The 24,606-nt window shown below is 38.4% G+C and overlaps 1 protein-coding gene across 10 annotated transcripts in view; it reads left to right on the forward strand.

Moving 5' to 3' along the window:
- The first annotated feature begins 948 nt into the window (after nt 1–948).
- Nucleotides 949–24,606, forward strand: part of ATL2 (atlastin GTPase 2) — a 67,874-nt gene continuing 44,216 nt past the window's right edge. For 2 of the 10 annotated variants that reach the window (XM_067007775.1, XM_067007772.1), the window contains exon 1: nt 949–1,152. Coding sequence is in view for 6 of the 10 variants with exons in the window: in XM_059078819.2 (XP_058934802.1) it covers nt 1,035–1,152 (118 nt within the window). In the remaining 4 variants the exon portion in view is untranslated. Of the gene's footprint in view, nt 1,153–1,350; nt 1,687–24,606 lie in introns of those variants that run through there. The other 8 variants (XM_067007769.1, XM_067007768.1, XM_067007771.1 and 5 more) reach the window with 6 other exon arrangements.

The following is a 24,606-nucleotide window of genomic DNA, read 5'->3' on the forward strand; positions in this document are numbered from 1 at the left end:
ATGGCACCTTGCAAGCTTTGGTGACACACAGTGCTTTTCTAGAGGTCATGCTGTATGAAAGTCTGTGAGAAGACCTGCACAAGGCAGCGATTTGGACACCTGGACACATGCCTTTACCAGAGAGAAGGAATTTCTAGTGCAGCTGGTGATCATGGAAAAAATCCAAAAGAATAGGGACCATGTTTCACAGAAGCTTCCACAGGCAGATATTTATTTTTAAAAGTGACCTGAACTTTCTATAGGATGTCACTGGATCTCCACAAGAAGGTTCATCACGGTTAGGAAAGGACCTGCTACAATTCATTTTCTGATTAGAGTGCTTTCTGGTTTGCACCTGTAAGGGGCTAGGAGCAGGAGGGTAAGGGTATGCACAGTAAGAAGATAGGAGGAGGGCCTCATAAGTAGAAGGAAGCTATGCCAAACAAAGCATAGGATGATCTCTAGATGGGAAACAGTATTAGAGACCTGTGCGAAGAAAGGTCAAAAGGAAAAGCAGGGCACCAGCAATAGCTTGGGAGTGCGGGGCGCGGGGAGCGAAGGTGGGAGGGGGGAGAATAGCAGTGGAGGAGGAGATAAAAAGGAGAGAAGGAAAGGAGCATGAAAGCAACCTCACGTGCAGTGCACGAGTCAACGATTATGGAGAAGAGCTGCAAAGAGAACTGGGTTACTCGACTGGGAAGGAGGGACTTGGTTCTCTGGAGAGCCCTTCGGGTTTTACACAGACCCGCTCAACGCTGAGGGGGTGTGGTCCTGGGTTTAGGGCGGTGGGAGTGTGAGACGACTGCGGTGGGGGCGCCGCCCAGTTTCTCCCCAAGGTGAAAGCCTGGGAAAACCGAGCGGCAGGCTGCAAGGCAAGCAGGGCGGAGGCGGAGCGAGGGAGCCGAGGGGCGGGACGAGGGAGGGCGTGGGGAGGACAAGGAGGCGCAGGTGAGGGCGGCACTAGGACCCGCCGGCGCCCCGCCGGCTCCCGGGAGGTTGATAAAGCGGCGGCGGCGTTTGACGTCAGTGGGGAGTTAATTTTAAATCGGTACAAGATGGCGGAGGGGGACGAGGCAGCGCGGAGGCAGCAGTCGCACGAGGGGCTGCGGCGCCGGAGGCGAACCAGCGACCCAAACATCGGGGTTAACCACGTCTCGTCCACAACCCTCCTAGGTACGGGCCGGCGAGGTGTAGGCTGCAGGGCCCGGGTGGGGAGAGGGCGCGGGCCGCTCGGGCTCGTTGGCACCGGCCGCAGGCTGTAGGGTCGTCGTCCGCCTCTGGCTCGGCTCTCCTCCCGCCGCCGCGTCTGGCCGCCGGGCCTAGCCCCTGCCGCGCCCCCGAGCTCCCGCGGCGCGCGGCCTGAAAGGGCGGTCCTCCGGCCGCGGCTCCCGCAGCTGTCGGGTACATGGGCGGCGCGCGCGTCTGCGCCCGGCCCGGCCCCCTGCCTTCCCGCCCGCCGCGTGGCTGTAGCGGCGTCCTCCCCCCCAGAGGGGGCGGCCTGGAGCAGTGGTCGCAGACCCGGGGTGCGGGGAGGTCGGCTGCGGCGCGGGGAGGTCCTAGGGAGCTCCGGGCGACCTGTCACCCGGCCGGCACTCGCTGTCCTGTGTCCTTCGCGCGGAAAGGGAGGAAGGGTTAACCAGGTCGTGATGGGCCCAGCAGAGGAGGAGGACGCGCAGCTCGCGGGGGGAGGAGACACCTCGCTGCCAGGTTGGAAGGTTCTCCAGACCCCCTTCCAGGAGGGAACCGCGATCCGCAGGCCAGGGCTGTGTCCGGGGGCTCGGGTTCCGGGGACCCTCGGTTGCCGAACCCATTCATGAGGATAGAGCGTGGCTAGGATGCAAGTTCAGATTTAATTGTCAAAACTGGGGTTATGAGCTGTTTACTAATAATGAGATCACAGTAAGGCCCGATCGGACTGAAAGTGTCGGTGGTGTGAAGTCACCTGATCATTCGCTCCCCGGTTTTGCTGAATGTGAGCTCCTACTGTACGTGTACAAGGAGCGCCCCTGCCCCCTGGAAGACGCATTTGCCCTGGCGGCGGAGTGTTGTGTGTCCCTCTCACTCACAACGCCCTATTTTTAGGAGTTTAGCATTTGATCCTTTACTGTGGTGTGAATTGAACGCCTGAAATCCTGATTGAGAATTTTGATGTTACTTAAAGGCATAAAGTTTTTCCAAGGCTTATAAATAGTAAAAGCCTATGGTTAGGTAAGTATGGCCATGGCATAGATAAGAGTTTATTAACTATACTAAGTATGAACTGTGTTTTTCAAATTTCTCTCCACAATCTGATAAAGGTTTTGTGAGGTAAAATGTAAAACATTTTGATAAAAGACTCACTTTAAAAGAAGAGTTTATGTGAAATATACTTCGTCATTCATGGTAGACCTTGGACGTGTGGAACGTATGTCAGAGGTGATGACAAACTATAAGTTTTGCTAAGGGAAAAAGAATAGGAAATAAAGCTGATTTTATTATTGCTTGCCAACCAAAGCACTTGACGGAACTGTTTACATAGAAGAAAATGCTGCCAGAGGAGAGAGGTTTGCCGTAGACCTATTCTGGTTGGAATTCTCAAGTAATAAGTTGTTCTGGAATGCTGATGGATTGGTTAATTTAGCTCTTTTGGACCCTGGAGAGGGGGGGTGGTGCGTATTTATTTACTTATCTATTTATGCCGTTTCAGATGTAGTTTCAAAGCGTTTTATATGTTTGCCTTATTAGGAGAAGCATTGCTTTATGACTCAGGGTTATGAACATCGTTTTAGGCTGTGGCACAGTGAGAAGAGATGCTATTCTTTTTTTAAAAAAATTAATTTATTTATTGGCTGATTTGGGTCTTTGTTGCTGCGTGTGGGCGTTCTCTAGTTGCGGCGAGGGGGGCTACTCTTCACTGTGGTGGTGGGCTTCTCATTGCGGTGGCTTCTCTCGTTGCGGAGCATGGGCTCTAGAGCGCAGCCTCAGTAGTTGTGGCGCATGGGCTTAGTTGCTCGGCGGCATGTGGGATCTTCCCGGACCAGGACTCAAACCCATGTCCCCTGCATCGGCAGGCGGATTCTTAACCACTGCGCCACCAAGGAAGCCCCGAGATGCTATTCTTAAGACTTGATAAATAGGGGTCATCGTTTATTAAATGCCCCGTCTGCTTCTCGCAGGTTTTTGTCTTTGTGTGTGTGGGGGGATTAGTCCTTCACTTGATAGCCATTCCTATCGAATGACTGCCTAAAATAGTCCCTCTCCCTGCTAATTTGCTCTGAGTCACCCATTAATACATTAAAAACCACGTAAACTTTTTGACATTTGTGTTTGAAGTAAGAGCAAACAGGCTGTGAATGAGTAGGGACTCATCCGATTTTGGCTGTAGAAACTCTTTGTCTCCCTCTGCTTTCTGGATAAAGTCATAAGAGTTGAGTTGGAGTGAGTCAGGTGCCACTCTAGTAGTTTAGTCTTAGGAAGATGCTTTGTGTCTCTTAAAGAAAAGTGCTTACTCTATCTAGGGTTATATTGTAAGACCTTTATAAAGCACTTAGGAACTCTTCTATTCTAATGACTTTGTCGGATGCTAAGAATCTGTGGATGTGATTAAGTATTTAGTAAAGTGTTTTGAAATCCTTTGAAATTCTTTATATGGGGAAGAAAGAGCTTCCTTACAGTAAAGAGGTACTTATTATAGGGCAAATAAACCATGAGTTAAAATGAGATTCTGGCCTTAAGTCCAAGGCACCTATTTTCGGATTCAGTTTTAGTTTACCTCTGTGTTTTAACTTAGGATAAAGTTTTTGAGTATTCACAAGTGAAAGTAACTTTCTAGAAATTGTTAGACTGTTTCCAAAATTGTGTCTTTTCCATTCATCTGCTATTAAGCAGCTGCTAAGAGTATACCTGGAGGACTGTCATATAGTTTGATGCTAGAGTTCAAGACATATTTAAAATTGTGAGACCTAGTAGTAAGATGCATTTTAAAAAGTTGTTTATGCTCAATTGGAAGACCTCTTTGACACACAGGATTGTAAGCAAAGCTGTTTGGCAGGTTGTCAAAGAGCCAGAAATGTAAGGGATGGGAATAGAAGTTAAACTTTTTTGTAATAGCGATTTATAGCTTTACAGAAGGAGTTTTTTCCAGAGTGGGTGCAGGGAAAGTTTTTTTTTTTTCTTTATTTCTGTTTTTTTTTTTTTTAAGTGTAATCATATTCTGATTGTCTAGCCATTTTAGGGTTGTATTGTTTACTCTCTTGGGTATTATTTAACTTCAGGAAGAGAGATGTGAATATAGAATAACTAAACTTGATCCCCCAATTAATTCATTACTCATGTAAGTTTCTTCCTATCCTTTACTCTTTTTCACCACCCATAATACAGAAGAACTATTGAGGGTTTTCTCCATAGCTTTAAAAGTGGATATCCAGAAAAAAGACCAACCTGAAAATATGTCAGTAGGATAATACTTGATACTTTATACAGCACTTTAAACACCTTGCTTTGATTTTATTCTTAAAACCTTCCTGTGAGGGAATTAAGTTATTTCCATCGAAGGGAGTGATTGTGACTGGCCTACAGTCACAGAAACTACTCAGAGGTACTCTTACTGCTCCTCACCAGACTTGGAGGAGGGTGGGGGCCTTTCTTCATTGCAAATTATTACATATCATTAGAGATAACTGGGTAAAACTTGGTTGTATGAAGTCTGAAATCATACTAATGAGAAGATGGGACAGTTAAAAAGTAAAGATAGGGCAGGTCACTAAGTGGAGTGGGAAATTTTAAAGTAGGAAGGCAAAAGATGGATACTGTAGAAAGAAGCAGAAGAATTAATAAAGTAGGCTTTGGGGTTCATCTTCTGGGCAATATAAGTAGAATCTAGGGGATTCCCTTGCTAAGGTACCAGTTTAATAAAATTATTTGTATAACTTGTATTTCTGTGATTGGCATCAAAATAAGCAGTAACTAATAACTTGGGGAAATGTGTAGCTGATGATGTTTATCTAGGCTCTGTAGCACATTTCACCTGTTTATTGTGTAATACTCTGATTGTGGGGGCAGTGTTTCTTTAATCACAGGGAATCAAGATCGCGTAGTGGAAAAAGAATGAGGAATCAAAAGCTGAGTGACTTGGTTTAAACTCTTTGAGCTTGAAACCCCTCACATACAGTAGTGATAATAATCCCATAAGGGCTGTAGTGGGAAACAAATGAGGTGATAGTGTACAAGTGTTTTGTAAATTGTAGAGCTGTGTGTAAGACAGTAATATATATATAAGAATGTGCCAGTTTGACTACTTGTTCTATTATATACGTGTATATTTGCAATCAGAAAGTCTCTTCTAATTTTTTTTTCCCTATAATGTGGACAAAGGTTTAATGTGGGTAAGGATGGTGGGTAAATTTTTAACTTTATCTGTAAAATGCTGATAATGTGTTCATGATTAGAGTTACTGTATTAAATGTGATTAAAGTGCTTAACCCAGTGGCAAACATTCTATTTGATGGTACTTATTACTATAATATGTGGTTATTTAAGAGATTTTGAACTAAACATTTAGTTTTTAAAATAGGTGATTTAAAAGGTCTTTGAAAAAAAAATAAATAAAAAAAATAAAAGGTCTTTGTTCTGGCTTCCCTGGTTGCACAGTGGTTGAGAGCCCATCTGCCGATGCAGGGGACACGGGTTCGTGCCCCGGTCTGGGAAGATCCCACATGCCACAGAGTGGCTGGGACCGTGAGCCATGGCCGCTGAGCCTGTGCATCCGGAGCCTGTGCTCCGCAACGGGAGAGGCCTCAACAGTGAAAGGCCTGCGTACTGCAAAAAAACAAAAAACCAATAAAAACAAAAACAAAAACAAAAACAAAAAGGTCTTTGTTCAGTTTTTATGAGATAAAAATAAGCATTCATGCTTCTCAGCTATCTTTATTTTAATAAAGTTGCATTTTAGAGAATCATTTAATCATGTGGCAAAATAGTCTTCTGAAATTGTTTATTTCAGTTACAGGATTCAATGTGAATTAATTTCTTAGTTAAGGTCATGGCAGTTTTCCAGTAGAGTACACTGGGTTTTCAAACAGTAAAGGTACAAAATCTAATTTACTTCTCTTATGCACAAGAATGCCTAAAAAAGTGGTTGACTTGAAACCACACTAATCATGAATCCCATAAAAAGCTTTTTTTCCCCTTCATGTAATAGTCATTTATAGAAGAGTCACGGGTAGTGATAAGAACATACTTATTTTAACTAAAGACTTAATTTTGAGTACTGTAAACTTCCTATGGCCTTCAGAATGGAATAACATTTTTTCCTTCCTGATGGTTAATATCTACCCTAGCAAGCTTTTAGGTCTTTTTTGGGGTTATTAAATAGATGATAATCTATGAAGGCACTTTAGAAACTTTAAAGCCTTCTACAAAGAAACTCTGTAAAGGGGGTGAAATTGGCACATTCAGCAAGCTGCTCTTTTTGTATTTGAATGAATGGGTTTATGAGATATTAAAAGCTGGATTAAGTTCACTTTTATTGGAATGGTGGGGGGGGTTGAATTTTGAATGATAAGTTGGAGAGATTTTGACACGAAAATCACCCCTCTTCGTAGTTTTTTTGACAAAAAGTTATTAATCATCAGAAATTGCTGTTTTATAGCCCTTTAATTTTAAGATAGATTTGACAATATGAGCAGGCTATGTGGAATTTTTGTTTAGAGTCAAGAAGCTTTTTATTGCATACACTTGGATATTGTTTTTCAAAAAATTCTGAAGTAGGCTAAAAGTCCTTGGGAAGGTTGAGCAATGTACCAGATACCAAATGTCTTACAACTGGATATTAAGACAGAAATTTACTGCCTTTTAAGTTACAACTAAACTTGTGATTTAACAGGACTTGTGATCACAGCTCTTAACCTAAGAGTAATATGGTAATTTATGCTTTGTTGTAAAAGTTTAAAATTTAATTCCAAAAGCAGTAAAACTTTGTAGACACTTTGGAAAATACAAATAAAGGAAAAAAGAAGAAAGTAGAAATCATACCAACTAGTGCTAACCACTGCTAACATTTTAGTATACATCCTTCTTAAAATGCATAGTTTAATTTTTCCTAGATTAGGATCTTACTGTAATTTTGTAATTTACTTTTTCATTTCATATTATATTTCTTTATATGATTAAATTTCTACAATGTGATATTTTAAATGGCATTATTCTACTAAACTAATCTTCCTTTTGGTTATGGAGTTGTTTCTAGTGAATAATGTTAGCTAAGCATCTTTATGGATAAACCTTGACCTATAGGGTAAGGTCTTAAAAGTAGATTTCTGGGTCAGATGGCCTGTACATTTTTGAAATTGAAGACACACATCAGCAAATCCATTCAAAAAGGTTGTATCCATTTATTCTGTCTCCATTAAGGTTAGATTTGTGCTTGTTCACAAGTGGGTGTTAATTAAAAATAAATGCCAACACAAAGGAAAAATGGGGATCTCACTCTTTGTTTCACTTGCATTTCTTCAATTACAGTTGATGTTGAAATTTTAATATGGTAATTGAACGTGAATTCTTTTTTAAATTGCATTTTTTTATTCTTTGACCAGCTCTCAATGTTTCTCTTATCTTTGTGAAAGCTCTTTTGTGTACAAGAAATTCTTTTTCATGTCTGTTTTTTAACAAACATATGGATAGTATGTTTAAAAAGTGGTATATTTATTAGTTATTATTTGTATATTATTTATTATTTTAAAAATAGTATACTAGTATATAAAAAAAGAATAGTTTGTTTTAAAAAATATTTAAAATGGTTCCATATGGGTGTTTTTCTTAAATAAGTTGGCAACTCTCCACTTATTAACTTAGTGCTAGTCTCTTTTGAATATTTAGGTATGCTGCTGGAGTTTCTTTTTTTTTTTCTTCTCTGTTTCTGTTTTTATTGTTTTAAAATCTTTGTGAGATATTGATTGTTTATTCCTATCTCGTTATAATGCCAGAGTATGGGCATCTGCTTTCACGCCCAGTAGTGTGGTAGAAGCTTCCAAGCTGAGGAGCTGGGTTCAGATCACCACCACCACCAAGCTTTGGCTTCCTTAACAAAAAAATCTACTTTAGAAATTTAAGGTTAAAAGATAATGTCTTAAAACACCTGATGTGTATTGAGTGTACAAAGAAAGTTATTCCTTCTCAAGGGTAAAGGAGAACGTGAAGGGGCTGAGATAAGTTTTCTTTTGGGAGTAAACAGATGGAGTAGGACAGGCAGATAGAGGACCTTACTTGGACAAAGAACTACCTTTTTTGTCCCCTTGATGTTATGTTGCTGTATTGAACACCTACCTTATAAAAGGGCTTCTCTGTTGCTTGTAATTAGTACCTACGTAGAAAAGTGTAGAACAGATCCCTGTTTCTAAGCTTTTATGTAGATGGGAGATCAGATGGACCTTATGCATATTTGTGAGTAAAGTTTATCCTTAAGTTTATAATTTCAGAAGTAGAAATTAATGTGTGTTAATATTGTTGAGCAACACTTCATGGGGGAGGTTGGGCTTATCAGTCCTTGAAGAATGGGTGGGTCTTAGCAGAGTTGTACGATATACCACTTGTTTGAAGATAGAAAGATAGGCAGAATGTTGGGAAGCTTTAGTTAAAGCCCTTGTTCCTGCTTTCTAAGAATATTTCTAAAAGGGATGCTTAAAAAGTATTTAAAAGCAATTAGATAGAAGCAATTGAAAGATCAAATGTGTTAGAGCATGTTTACTAAAAAAGGAATATGAGTTTTTCTGTAGCCAAGTAAAGCAAAGAATTGATTTAAATAACTGAATAATTCCTAGAAAAACTGAATAGTCCCCCAAATGTGACTAAAAATTGTAAAGATGTGTGCTCCCTGCCCTATTTTTGAGCATGTGTGTTTCTCCGCCACAAGGAATCCTGACACGTACTCTAAAATTGCCAAACTTAGGGAAAGGACAAAAGGAGAGTATAGTGAGAACCTCTGACTCTCTTATCCCATTTGTTTTTTCAAATTAGTCACATTTTATCTAGCTGGAAGGATGTTTATTTGTCTCTTTTTGGCACTATTTCTTTTTTACAACTGCTCTCTTAGTAGGAATTTTGCCTGTGTTGAGCCAAGGTTGGGATTTAAGTATATACTCTACTTTTCTTTCCTTTTTTTTAAACTGCAGCTGTAACAAGTCATCCGAGGTTGCGAGCTGGAGCAAAGTGGAACTTAGTGTCTTATTTCCAGAGTCTTGGCAGATACCTATTTGAGATTTGTCATGAAAACGCTATTCTAAATTTAAGCTTGTATGTATTGTTTTTTTAATAGCTCCTTTGTTAACTGGTTATCCCAAATTTCAATAGCTCTTCTATGAGTTTAATATCTTTTAACTTACTACAGAGTTAATTTTGGGGCCACAAAGAGAATGGTTAAACTATTTGCCTAAATCAAGGCAACATACTTACTCTGGTTTTATTGGATTCCTGATGGCTGTGTTACAAAACCTTGGAGTCACTGTACCAACAATATTTTTGGAAATGGAAATTTAGTACATTGTCGCTTTATAAAGTCCTATAGAAAAGAGAATGTATACGGAATAATTTAGTGTTATCTGTTGCCTACTCCAAAGAAGGATGTTGAAGAACTAGCTAGCTCTTGCATGCATCGCTCTCTATTTGTACTGTCACATCTTGACTTTGGGCTTTTCACCTTACATTCAGGCTCTTCCACTTGCCTTATATCTGATTTCCCTGTTTTTAGACTCTCATTATACTTCTTACTCACTCATCACTTTCAGTTTATCTCTGCAGCACAGCTTTGATCCTATCACTCTGCTTGAGAATTTTCCATGGCTCTCCTCAGGATAATGCCTAGCATTCTTAGCCTAAACTTTTAAGGTTAGCTTAATCTGAGGCTCGTGGATACAGCCTTCTCCAGGGTGTCTTCACTGATAACCCTAGTTTAAATAATCCAGTATAGCTCTTTTTCTTTGTACTGTCCTTTTATACTTGTTTGTGTCAGAACTTTGAGAGTAAGGACTATTAGTAGCAAATTGTACTTCTTTAGTATCTAGCATAGTACTTTGCTCTCTGATTACTAGTTTGAAGTAGGTAGGGTGGGAGAACCTTCCTCAATTCATGACACATTGTATAGGCGTGCTGAGCCTTGTTGGAATCAGTGAATATGAAACAATGAGTTGCACATTTATTTACATATATATGCATATCTTACTAAGTATGGAAAGTATAATTTTATTGCATCTTATGTTTTAAAAGTCTGCAATTTAAAACCTGCCCTTCTACATAGCTTATGAAGAAAAAATTGTTTCCCAAATGCTGGGGGACTGTATAAATGATTTGCTGACTCTAAATCATTAAGTTTTGACAAGGAGATTTTTGGAAAAAATAAAGAGAAAAATAGCTGTTGCCAAAATTTGTTATAAAGATGAGAAATAAACTTCTCTGCTTTATACCTAAAAAACTAAACTGTATTTTTGATAACTTTTTTAGCCTTTCTAAAAATCTTGAGCACATAAGAATCACTTCTGAGTTTAACGAACGTGCATAGTTGGAAAATGATGGATCTGACAATTACAAAGACCTGGGTGTACGTCGTGATCCGATTACTTACAAAATGTTAAATTTTGTTTAAGCAAACTGCAAGGAAACTCTTAGCTAATCCCACAAAGTGATTTTGAGGATTATATAGTCATTAGTATAGAGTAAGCACTCTAAGTGTTTTTCTCTCTTCTATAGTAAAAGGAACAACACCTAAAATTATTTCATACAGTAAATTATTTCAAGGAATGAGAAAGTTCCTAATAATGTTTTCACCTCTTCTCCCAGATAGCCACTTCTTTCAGGTCTCTGCTCAAATGTCTCCTTATTAGAGAAGACTTGCCTGACTGTTCTTTTGTAAAATGGCAACCCCGGCTTTCATTTCCCGTAGTCTGTTTTATTTTTCTCTATAGCACTTAACACCAGCTGATGTCATATATTTGTTTTCTATCTCCTCACCTTTTGGATGTAATAAATTCCTAAGGGAAGGATTTTCTTTGTTGTTTATTTTGTTTGGTACTGAATCTGCAGTTCTTAGAACCATGTTGTAGGTGTTCAGTGAATATTGAAGGAATAAAGGCTTCTGCATCCCCACTTCTAGTCCTTTCACCCCTGCATCAGAATTACCTTGGTGGTTGTTAGTGGGGTGCTTGTTACAGATGTAGATTCCTGGACCCCATATCTGAGCTGAATCAACTTTGGAGATGAGAATCAAGTCTGTATTCCAAACAAGCCACCCAGGTGGTTCTTTTAAGCTTTAGCGTGCATGGGACTCACTTTTACGGTGTGGCTGGGGCTTATTAAATATTGACAGTATAACTTGGTTTCAGACCCATGTATAATTAAGTTTCAGATGAATTGACTATTCTGTAGCAAACATTTTTTTTTCCTGTTGCTATGTCAAGGAATAGTTACGTGTTTTTGTAGTTTTGATTATTTTGGTTACTCTAGTTTTTGTCCAGAAATCCAGTTTAATCCAGACCTTAAAATCTCAAATACAGGATGTTTATCAGTCCACCTTTCCCAAACAAAACCAAACCCTTTAAACCCGTACATAATCTGTACTTGTTATTTTTTACTCATAAGAATAGATGAGCTAATATCAGGGATTTACTTTAAGTGATAAGCATCATTTAAAAATATGGACTGATTTGAACCTTCTTTCTATGGCTGTAGCACTGGGGGACAAAGATTGATCTTTATAAGAATTATCCTGTAACGCTGCAAGGCAGTTTGGTATAGAGGAAACAGCATGGGCTTAATAAAAAGACTTAAATAGAAATCTTGATTCCTATACTACTTTTTAGCTGTAGAATCTTGGAAGGATTTTTTTTTTAAACTTCTTTGAATGTCCACATTTCTTCTCTGAAACGGGGGTAATTGCTAAGTCACAGTGTTGTTGAGAGGATTCCTCTCACAGTGCCCAGCATAAAGTTATAGAGTCATTCAATAAATAAATTCCTTTCCCTATGGAAGTAAATTCTTAAGCAACTTAAAATACTTCATTAGAAACAATTATAATGTATTTCAAACTTACAAAAATGACAGAGGAAAATATAATAGATGCCCAAGTGCCCATTGCATAAATCTAATACATAATATTTGCCATATTTGTTTTGAATCCTTTTTTTAAAAAGAAATAAAATGTTACTGTACAGTTAGTGTTCTCCTGACATCTTTCTTTTTTCCTCTTCCCTCCCTCCCTAGATATACACCTATCTTGAAGTTACTATGTATGTTTCCTGGTTTTTTAATAGTCCTATAATATATATATTTATTTTTTTCCATAAACAATATATGGTATAGTGCTGTATTTAAAAATTTTTAGATAGTGGCTCAAGCTATGTATTTGTGTCTTGATTTCTTTTTTCATTCAACATTGGTTTTGAGTTTTATCTATGTGTACACATTTAATCGTATTCATTAATCTTAATTCTCTATTTCATGGTTGATTTATCCATGGATATTCAGGTTCCTTTTTTTTTTGCAGTTACAAACAATACTTCAGTGAACAAGGAACCTTGTCTCTTCTGTGCATTTGTGTGAGAATTCCTCTAGCATATAAATAACTTATCTAAAAATTAAATTCAAAAAGTTTCAGTATTGTGTACTCTAATTCTTTAAAAATCTGGACCACAGAACAAGAGTGTATCTCCCCAACCTTTGAAAAAAGGTACAAAAGATGCCAGACCCTTTGGGTGACCTGGGTGAGATTTTCTGCAAGATTTTCCTTTAGAAGAAAATAGAGAAGAATCTTACTGAGGACTCTAAGTTGTGGAACCTAAATAGAATTTTTCTCAAGTTCTGTCTTGTTTCTTAGAGTCTCCTGAGCCATTATTTATTCTATGGAGTATGCTCACTTCTTATTTAAATGTATGCTTTAAGAGCTGGTTGATATTTGATGATAAACTTTGGGAAAAATATTTTGTAATCTATTTTACAATTTTCTTCATCTGTTTAGATAAATGCGTAAAAGTATTTTTATCTTCAGTACTTTTTAAATGGGAACAGCAAAGATTCTGTGACATCAGTGCTGGTTACTGTGGAAACAGTAGATTTCAAGTGGAAAATGTTTGAATCGTATAGGAAAACAACTTTGTTTATCTCCTGATTTGATAGTAATGAAGGAAGGAAATATGAACTGCATTATATGCTCTTTAAAAGTATTTTTAAAGCTTGGTTATTTAGGATGGTCTTGTTGGTCAAGTGGGCAAAGCTGATGGGGGAAAGTATCTGATATCTGACATTATTTGTAGGTCTTCTGGAGTCTTTATAGTTTTTATTTTTGCAGTTTGCATCATAGTTCCAGTTTTATATGAGATAAATTTAACTTTATAAGTTATTAATAACATTATTTTATAGAAGCAAATAGTTAAACCCTTTCTTGTAGTAGCTGCTTCTCTCCTTAAATTTTTTTGAAGTCCAAGTTTGTGTCTTTGTCAGTATTCTTATTCCAGGAGACATCTTTTTGGGCAGGGAGAGGGAATCCTGCTATTAAAAGCTCACCCAGGTGACTGATGATGACTCCAAACCAAATTTGTACATTTATAGTCTTAAAGTAGGGATGTCTGTGTACACTGCCTCTTTTCACTTTATACAGAATCCACAGTACTTTGACTGGAGTGGTTAGTTTTATCAGAGTATTAGCAGTCTCCCGGGAAAAATGGAGGATTATAGTTTAGCTTGAAAACTTTTTTTTCCTTCAGTGAAAACAGTAGCATCACTAGAAACTACATGAAGTAAAATAAACTGAACGATCTTTACGTACTAAATACCTGTAAAATATCATGATCCTTGGTACTCTGTTCTGTTCAGAGGACCATTGATGTTGGCATCACCATGAAGTTATTTAGAAATGCAGTTTCAGGCTCCATCCCAGATTTCCTGAATCAGAATATTCATTTTAACAAGATTCCCCACGTGATTCATATGCATTTTAAAAGTTTGAGAAGCACTAATGTAGAGGAAATAACATTAAGTTAATAAGACCACGCCCAGTTCTCCTTCCAAACAGTGGTGTAGCCTTGTGTTTTCCTTATCTTTAAAAAGAGTGAATTTGGATGCATAATCTCTGAAGCCCCTGTGAGTGATATATTAGATTTAATTTTAAGTATTGAGGCTAATTTTTTTTTATAAACACTTTACTATGGAGAATTTCAAACACATACAGAAGTAGAGAGAATAGTGTAATGAACCCATTACCCACATTCAACAATTATGAACTTCAGCAATTATTAATTTATGGCCTATTGTTTGTTTTTTTTTTAATTTATTTTTGGCTGTGTTGGGTCTTCGTTGCTGTGTGCAGGCTTTTGCTAGTTGTGGTGAGCGGGGGCTACTCTTTGTTGTGGTGCACGGGCTTCTCATTCTGGTGGCTTTTCTTGTTGCGGAGCATGAGCTCTAGGTGCACGGGCTTCAGTAGTTGTGGCATGCGTGCTCAGTAGTTGTGGCTCGCAGGCTCTAGAGTGCAGGCTTAGTAGTTGTGGCACACGGGCTTAGTTGCTCCCCGGCATGTGGGAACTTCCTGGACCAGGGCTCGAACCCACGTCCCCTGTGTTGGCAGGCAGATTCTTAACCACCGCACTACCAGGGAAACCCTTTAGAATTCATCTTTTATATTGTTTTGCCTTTTTTTGGTTGTTGTTTATTTTGGTCGCACCGTGTGGCATGTAGGATCTTAGTTCCCCATCAGGGATCGAACCTGCTCCCTGTGCAGTGGAAGTGTGGAGTCTTAACCACTGGACCACCAGGGAAGTCCCTATGGCCTATTGTGTTTCATGTTTACTCCCTTTCTTCCCTGGCACTTCCTTCTTTCCCTTATTATTTTGAAACAAATCCCACACATCATGTCTTTTCCTCTACAAAGAGTACAGTATGTATCTCTAAAAAATAAGTATTGTAAAACTTCATACATTTAGAACTAACATACAGGTATGCACAATGATCAGAGATCATGTTTATTGGTTGAATTTTCTATACTCAGTTCTTTTAAATAAAAAAAAATAATAAGAAGGTAGATCTTAGAGTCAGGACATAATGGAGTTGGAAAGCAATTTAGAGATATCATCAAAATGTCCTTAATTAGCCAGTGCAATATCTTAAAGTCAAGTTGTTTAAGTGAATTCCTAAAGTTGACATGCTGGTTGGAGGTAAAGTCTAAATTAGTACCCAGGTTTATCTGGAATCAATAAGCTTCAAAGAAATATACATTTATGACTGTATGGATTATAGGATTTTGTAATGTCTGCTACTTACTACGGTGACTTGCGGTTGTGTGAGATCAGCTGAGCCAGAAACATGTTTCCTTGAATGATTTGAGTTGGAATTGGCTGAAAGAGAAATGTATTCGAGATTTAGATGGTGGAAAGGGAAGCAGCAGCCATGTTTACGCTGGGAAGATTGGCTGAGACTCAAGCACTATTGTGGCTCACAGCTTGCACATTGTCACAGATCTGCTGGGTCACCTTGGCAGTGTGGGGCAATATCCAGGCCTCTGTTCTTCCAGCTCTATTGAGGCTAGTTTTCAAGCATCTGTACTAGAACTTGAATGTCCTAAAATTTCTTGACATTCTAGGGAGTGTATGCATAGTCTCTTGATGCTTAAAACTTAAAACACTTGTAGGAGTTAAAAAATGTCCCCTTCTCCAATATACAAACATTTATGTTTGAGTTATTTGTTGTCATATGTTTAATGTCTCTTTTAAGTACCTAGGAGCGTGATTGCTGGTTGTATGGTATGTATTTAACTTTATATAATGTATTGCCAGAAAGTTTTTTAAAGTGGTTGTATTGTTTTATACTCTCACCAGAAATATATGTGAGTGCTAGTTGTTTCCCACCAACTCTATTTTTGTCAGTCTTGTAAATTTTAGCTATTTCAGTGAGTATGTAGTGGTATTAATTTGTATTTTTCCTTAGCATCTAATGGTGTGAGTATATTTTCATGTGCTTATTGATCATTCATGTATCTTCTTTGAAGCGTTTCTTGCCCATTTAAAAATTGTTCTTATTGAGTTGTAAGAGTTCTTTATATATTCTGAATACTGGATTTTTTTGTTTGTTTGTTTTTTTGCTGTACGCGGGCCTCTCACTGTCGCGGCCTCTCCCGCTGCGGAGCACAGGCTCCGGACGCGCAGGCTCAGCGGCCATGGCTCACGGGCCCAGCCTCTCCGCGGCATGTGGGATCCTCCCGGACCGGGGCACGAACCCGCGCTCCCCGCATCGGCAGGCGGACTCTCAACCACTGCGCCACCAGGGAAGCCCTGAATACTGGATTTTGATTAAGGGTTTTTATGTCTGTTCATGAGGGATGTTGGTCAGTAGTTTTGTTTTCTTGTAATGTCTTTGTCTGGTTTTGATATTGGGATAATTATATTGGCTTCATAAAATGAGTTGGAAAATGTTCCTTTCCTTTTTTTTTCTGTAAAAGTCTGTGTAGAATTTGTATAATTTCATTCTTAAATGGTTGGTAGTTCACCAAATTTCCAGTGAAGCCATCTGGGCCTAAAGTTTTCTTTTTAGGGGTTTAATGCATTTGATTTTAAACCTGATTCTTTTCAGTTCTCCCTTCTAAAGACTGAGTATATTCTTTTAGTTAGCCAACTAGTAATACATTTCTTAGAGTAGGGTTTTTTCTTCCAGCTTTTAGGAGGCAAGAATTGATATGTGTTTAGAACTGTATTTCTGGAGAAGTGGGGTGAGGGGAGTGATGGGGTAGGTTCAGAATTTTATAGTCACTTGACCTTGTATATTTTGAAAACATTTTGTTTTGATCCTTCACAGCACCCTCCTGCCCCTCCCAATCACTAAAATGCTGTGGAAGCAGAAGAAAGATTGAGAAGCAGTGTTCTAGAATATTTGAGAGACTTTTTCTTGCTTCTAATAGCTGTAGCCTGTATCTCTATCTTTCTAATCTAGATCTACTTCATTTCCTAATAAAGCCTTTGTTAGCTTCACCACTTAAAAACCCCCCACAAACTTACTCTTATGGAATTTTCAAATATGTACAGAAGTAAAGAGAACAACATAAGGAACCTGTGTATGGACATCTCCCAAATTAAACAATTATCAATATAATGGCCACTGTTTTATTTATTTTCCATAGCCAGCCTCTGTACCAGATTATTTTGAAGCAAATAACAGATTGTATGAATGTTTTGTGTCTTTAAAAGATTAAAGATTTTTAAAAACCATAGCTGTGGTACTATTATCATGCTAGAAAAATAATTCCTTAATACCAGATATCCAGACTTCATATTTCCCTGATTGTTTCAAATTTGTTATGGTTGATTTGCTTGAACAAGGCCCACACACTGCATTTGATTGATACGAGTCTTAAATCTCTTTCCCCCCTTTTTCCCCCGCTTTTCCCCCTTTGCTCTTGCAATTTATTTGTCCAGGTTTGTTTGTCCAGTGGAATTTCCTATGTTCTAGAGTTTTCTAACTCCATCTCTGTGGTGGTGGTGGTGGTGAACCTGTCTCTTATCTTTCCTTTCCCATAGTTAGATCTAGAGGCTTGATCAGTTTCATGTTTTTAAAAATTTTTCCTGGGACATACATCTTTGATGGTGTCTTGTGCTTCCTGATGCATCACATCAGGAGCCACAAAACTTTTGGTTGTCTCTTTGTAATGTTAAGACTGATTCAGGTTAGGCGTTAATTTAGCCGTTATAATCTATCCCATCCGCTTTTCGCTCAGTAGTCTTAGTAGTCATTGTGCATTGCTGCCTTTTTGAAGTCCCCATTTCTAGGGAGTGAAGACCACCTGGATTCTCTTTATGCATGACCTTAGACCTTACTACTTAATTGGTTCCTGGGTAAACAGTGTTAAGTCAGATCATTAGTTCCTGTACGTTTGCATTGTTTATCATTGAGTTTTGTTTTAGGGGATCTGTTTCATTCTATATCATGCTTTATCTTGAAAATAAATGAAAAGAAGATTGGACAAGATAATTTCAGGCATTTATTAAGAGCATAAATTAGATATCTAGCATAAATATAAAAATATTATTACTTAGTAATGATTATATACTTAATACTAACACAACCTTTCAATGACTTTTTTTCTTGAACTAGATTGGCTGAATTAATTGATTGACTTTTTTTTTTGTTTTCTTTTGGCCGTGCCACAGGGCTTGTGGGATCTTGGTTTCCTGACCAGGTTGAACCCATACCCCCTTGCAGTGGAAGGTCGGAGTCCTAACCACTGAACCACCAGGGAATTCCCTAGAGCCTCTTCTTAAGAGCAAGATAAAAATGCAAGTCAGGAGACCCTCTTTCTCTGGTAGAATTTGCTTTAGTAAGTTTAAGAGGTCTACAGTATTCCAAAGACCTTATAATTATATCCAAAGTTATTATCATCTGGTTCATATTTTGCTTGGTGATGCTTTAAAACTTTGAATAGCAAATGCTGTCTTCAGTGATTCCTTGCTTTTTCCACTTTGAAAGTGCTTTGTTGCTGAACTATTTTGAGTGAGATTCTAACAATTAGGTCAAGTTTGCCTTGAAACTATGCATTGCTGTCTCTTTCTTGGCTTTACTTATGCATTCACTTCCTGAAAAACTGTTTTGTTGGTAGTGATTTCAAATAGTGAATTCCTTCTTAACTTCCAGGTAACATTACTGGAAAATTCTTCAGTCCATCTGTAATGGCATTTAACAGTTCCCACTGAATTTTCAGTGCTGATCAATTTTCTTTCTAAACCTGTCTAATCATCTTTGAAGCTAAAAACGTATTCCTTTGATAGCTCACTTACCCAGTTTTTAAGCATTTTGAAGACTGTACATAGTGCCTTTAAGAAAATGTTTTCTTTGGTTCAGAGTTTTATGGATTTGCTGATACATTCTATCAGAGTTTTCCCACATTGTTAATCAGTCTGTCCCTTATAACAAAAATGACTGGTAATTGTATTGACCTAGAGATCTATGCTTCTTTCAGTTATATTTTCTTGTCTTTCACAACTGTACTTTTTTGAACAGGATAGTTTGAACCTGGAATATAACTCGTAGTCTTTTTTTATTCCTCACTTCTGTAGATTTAAAATGCCATGCTTTATTTCTAGAGTGATAATTTTTTTACTTAAAATTTTTTTTGACTTTTGATGATATACTTTTTTTTGAGATCATAGTTAAAGGAAAAAATTTCCAAAATTTGAAGAAAATATTAAAAAATAGAGAGCAGAATACATTTTTCTGTGCTAAGCACTGACTCCAGATTTTTCTCTATTATTAACGTCAGCTCATTAGCCAATGATCCTTAATTTCGAGTTGTTCATAGTGTTTATAGTTATAAATTTGAATTTTGACCTTTATTGTGGGACTCTTAATTGTAATAAAGGTCATGAAAGCAGGGTGGTAGGGTTACTGAAAATAAAGCCATTTCAATTTGAGGCTTTGCCTGTTTGTGCTTATAAGAGAGGCAGCGATGGGGAACCAGTTTTGCTATCTGTTGTGTGTTTATAGGCAGTTCCAGCTTTTTACCCCCATTCAGTTGAGAGAACCACATTATTCCTATAGGAAAAACACAATTTGCTTTATATTGTTAAACTGAAACAAAACGTTCCTGACTGAGCATTCTCTAAGAAGTAAATCATAGATATATTATGTAAGCAAATATATAGGAACTATAAACCTTTTTGATTAGTTTCCAGCATTAAATTATGTATTATATACAAGGTACCCCACTGTATTCTAAAATATGCAAGCAGCACATCATTTATTTTTGAAAACTATCTGCAAAATACACTGTTTAAGCATTTAATAATTTGCTACTATAGAATTAAAGGGACTTCTGGGTTGTAATTTACACTCTTTGTTTTCTTAAAGCTGCCTAGATTATGAATAGACAGTTCATACAAGAGGAAACAAAATTATATATGGAAAAATGGTCAGCCTCAGTCAATTATATGCATGTTAAAGCAAAATGGGGACGTCCCTGGTGGCGCAGTGGTTAAGAATCCATCTGCCAATGCAGGGCACACAGGTTCGATCCCTGGTCCAGGAAGATCCCACATGCCACAGAGCAGCTAAGCCCATGCGCCGCAACTACTGAAGCCGGCGTGCCTAGAGCCTCTGCTCCGCAGCAAGAGAAGCCACCACGATGAGAAGCCCGCACATCACAATGAAGAGTAGCCCCCGCTCACCACAACAAGCCGTGTGCAGCAACGAAGACCCAATGCAGCCAAAAATAAATAAATTAATTAATTAATAAATTTAAAGAAAAAAAAAGCAAAATGGATATTGTGACTAAAGAAATGAATTTTAAATTTAATTTTAGTTTATATTTAAAAAACAAGTAATTTTATCAGTATGGATGCACATATCAATGGAAAATGATCTTTAGGTGTTTGATTCAGTTACTGGAAAACTTGTATGTTTGGAACAACTTGTGTATGTGAATCTACCTCTTCAGTTGTAAATTTTATGAAATCTAAGTGATGTGATTTTGATAAGCATTTAGTGTCTGAATTGAAAGGTGCTGTAAGTGTAAATACACAGTAGATTTCAAAGACAGTATGAAAGAAGAATGTAAATATCTTAATTTTAAAATATTGATTTTGAGTTCAAATGAGAGTATGTTGGATATATTGGGTTAATTAATAAAGTAATATTAAAATTGTTTTCTTCATTTTACTTTTTAATGTAACTAAAGAAAACTAAAAATTACACGTGGCTCATGTATCATGTGGACAGGGCTATCTGTTCTATAGTCTTAGTGGTAATTTTTTGTCTCCTTATATCAGTTACTGAGAGAGGGTTGTTAATATCTCCAAGTATGATTATGCATTTGTCTATTTTTCTCATTGTCTGAATTTTTGCTTCATGTATTTTAAATCTCTTATTTAGGGTTATTATGTTTTTCTGATGTTGACCCATTTTATATCTAGAAATACTTTTACTCTTGAAGTCTACTTTGACATTCATATAGCAGCACCATTTTTCCTATGGTTATTTGCATATGTATCTTTTTTCCTACCTTTTACTTTCAACCTATCTCTGTCCTTATATTAAAAGTGCCCCGGGCTTCCCTGGTGGCGCAGTGGTTGAGAGTCCGCCTGCCGATGCAGGAGACACGGGTTCGTGCCCTGGTCCGGGAGGATCCCACATGCCGCGGAGCGGCTGGGCCCGTGAGCCATGGCCGCTGAGCCTGCGCGTCCGGAGCCTGTGCTCCGCAACGGGAGAGGCCACAACAGTGAGAGGCCCGCATACCGCAAAAAAAAAAAAAAAAAAAAAAAAAAAAAAAAAAAAAAAAAAAAAGTGCCCCTACTATACACAGTATATAGTTTTGCTTCTATTATCCAGTCTGACAATCTCTTTTTTGAATGTTTCGTGTATTTACATTTAATATAATCATTGATTTAGTTGGGTTTAAGTTTGCCATCTTCCTATATATTTTTTGTGTGTGTGGTTTTTTTTTTTTTTTGTTTTTTGTTTTTTTTTTTGCTGTACGCGGGCCTCTCACTGTTGTGGCTTTTCCCTTTGTGGACCACAGGCTCCGGACGTGCAGGCTCAGCGGCCATGGCTCACGGGCCTAGCTGCTGTGCGGCATGTGGGATCTTCCTGGACCGGGGCTCGAACCCGTGTCCCCTGCATTGGCAGGCGGACTCTCAACCACTGCGCCACCAGGGAAGCCTGCCATCTTCCTATTTTTTTTCCATTTGTTCCTTTTGTCTTGTTTTTTCTTTGGGTTAATTGGCTATTTTTTAATATTTAATTTTGGTTCCTCATTGGCTTATTTAGCTATACCTCTTTATTTTTTTAGTCATTGCTCTAGAGCTAACAATGTGCATTTTTAATGTATCAAAGTCCATTTAGAATCAGTGTTTTTACCACTTTCCACTTCAAAATCATAATAACCTTAAAATGAATTTAATTACTTATCCCCACAACATTTGTCTTAATTTTTAAAAACTCCACCTTACAATCTATTATTTTTCTTCTAAATGATCAGTTATCTTTTAAGGAAATTACTTGGGGGAAACAACCAGTCTTTTATTTTTGTACCCATTTACTTACTACTTTGCATACTATAGGAGGGAATGAAGAGGCTTTCCATTTGATATCATTTCTTTTCAGCCTGAAGAATGAAGAACATCATTTAGCATCTCATGTAGTGCACATCTGCTGGTGACAAAGTCGCTTAGCTCTTTTGCTCATTGTCTTTATTTTGCTTTCATTTTTCAATAATACTTTCACTGAATATACAAGACTGAGTTGACATTCCTTTTTTTCTTTAAGCACTCTAAGGATATCATTTTATTGTCTTCTGGCTTCCATTGCTTCTGATGAGAAGCAGTCATTTGAATTATTCCCTCCACCACACCACTTTTGTTTTTAAAAAAATAAATTTATTTATTTTTGGCTGCATTGGTTCTTCATTGCTGTGCCTGAGCTTTCTCTAGTTGCAGCGAGTGGGGGCTACTCTTCGTTGTGGTGCGTGGGCTTCTCATTGCGGTGGCTTCTCTCGTTGTGGAGCACGGGCTCTAGGTTCGTGGGCTTCAGTAGTTGCAGCATGCGGGCTCAGTAGTTGTGGCTTGTGGGCTCTAGAGCGCAGCCTCAGTAATTGTGGTGTACGGGCTTAGTTGCTCCGCGGCATGTGGGATCTTCCCAGACCAGGGCTCGAACCCATGTCACCTGCATCGGCAGGCGGATTCTTAACCACTGTGCCACCAGGGAAGTCCCCACCACACCACTTCTTTAAAAATTTTCCCTTTACCTTTGGTTTTTAGCAGTCTGACTGATGTGGTTTTTCTTTGTGTTTACCCTACTTGAGGTTTGCTGAGCTTCTTGGATCTGTAAGTCTCTATCATCAAATTTAGTAACATTTTGACTATTATTTTTCAATATTTTTTCTCTTTGTTCTCCTTCTGGGACTCTAACAACATATTGGATGTAGCTCTACAGGTCCCTGAGACTGTTAGTTTTTCTTCATTCTTTTTTCTTTTTCTTTGAATTAGAGAACTTTGGTCTGATTTCAGGTTCACTGACCCTTTTGTTCTGCTGTTTGCAATCTGCTGTTAAGTCTATCCAGTGAATATTTCGTTTTAATTATTGTACTTTTCAGTTCTAGAATATTCATTTGTTTTTTAATAGTCTATTTATTGGTTGAGGTTCCCTAAGTATTCACTTATTAAGAACTTATTTTCCTTTAAATCCTTGAACATATTTACAATGTCTTAAAAGCTTTTATCTAAGTTGAACATCTGGGCCATTGCAGGATTTCATTTATTTATTTATTTATCTATCCATCTATTTATATATTTATGGCTGTGTTGTGTTTTCGTTGCTGTGCTCAGGCTTTCTCTAGTTGTGGTGAGTGGGGGCAACTCTTTGTTGCGGTGTGTGGGCTTCTCATTGCAGTGGCTTCCCTTGTTGTGGATCACTAGCTCTAGGCATGCAGGCTTCAGTAGTTGTGGCTTGCGGACTCTAGAGCTGAGGCTCAGTAGCTGTGGTGCATGGGCTTAGTTGCTCTGCAGCATGTGGGATCTTCCCAGATCAGGGATTGAACCCTTGTCCCCTGCGTTGGCAGGCAGATTCTTAACGACTGCACAACCAGGGAAGTCCCAGGATTGGTTTCTATCAACTGCTTTTTTTTCTTGACTGTGGGCCACATTTTCTTCTCTCTTTGCATTTCTAATAATTTCCGATCATATACTTTATGTTACACATTGTGGAGATTCTGGATTCTGTTATCTAGTTTGTGTTGTTACTTGCAGTTCAGTTACTAATTGCTCTTGAGCTTTTGGAGGCTTGGCTTTATACTTTTTAGTGTGGATCTGTGGAAAGCTTAGAGGCAATCCTCCTAACCTGGGGGGGACTAAATCTCCAAACTGTCTCCCCTCTTTTCAAGTCTTAGTATTAGGCTTTGTTTGGGTGGATCATCGGTAGGCCTTACTCTAGAACATGGTCTTTGATTTGAAGATGTGGCCTTTCTGGTGTTTTAGCTTGATGCCTGAAGTGTTCATCTGTTCATCATGGCTGGGCCAGAATGCCACAGTGTCCCAGTACTGTTTGACTTCTGATATCTCTGTTCCTCTTAAAACCCTGTAGTTGCTGCTTTTTGGTAAGTTTTGCATAGTGTGTTTCCCTGTACCTGTGAAGCTTATCACCCTTGGCCAAGGACTTCTGGGCTCTACCTCTGCATAGTTCCTTTTTCTCTGTCCTGCTGCACAGCTTCCAACTGCTTTTAGTAGTCCTGAACTCAGATCATTGCTTGTGCTTTGGTTCCCCACGCTGTGTTTAGGAAATTGTTCTTAGCAGAGTGTGGCAGTGGATGGGAGGCGTGTGTGTGTGTGTGTGTGTGTGTGTGTGTGTGTGTGTGTGTGACCTTTTCTCAAGGGTTACTCTCTTCTGCCTGTTGTCCAGTGCTTGAAAAAAGGTGCTTCATATATTTTGTTCAGATTTATAGTTTGTGGCAGAGGGCCAGTCTGGTAGCAGTTACTCTAATGACTGGAAGAAGAAGCCTCAAATGTTGTTTCTCTCTCCCCCCAACTCCCAAGTGTACCTGTGTTTTTAAAAACAAGGCAAAACAGAATTGGGGAAGATTTGTACTACTTTGTGACTTGCCTTTTCTCCACTTATTTTATACAGATTTGAAGACTATCTTTGATT

The sequence above is a fragment of the Kogia breviceps genome, chromosome 11 (genome assembly GCF_026419965.1).
Source record: "Kogia breviceps isolate mKogBre1 chromosome 11, mKogBre1 haplotype 1, whole genome shotgun sequence".
Taxonomy (NCBI): Eukaryota; Metazoa; Chordata; class Mammalia; order Artiodactyla; family Physeteridae; genus Kogia; species Kogia breviceps.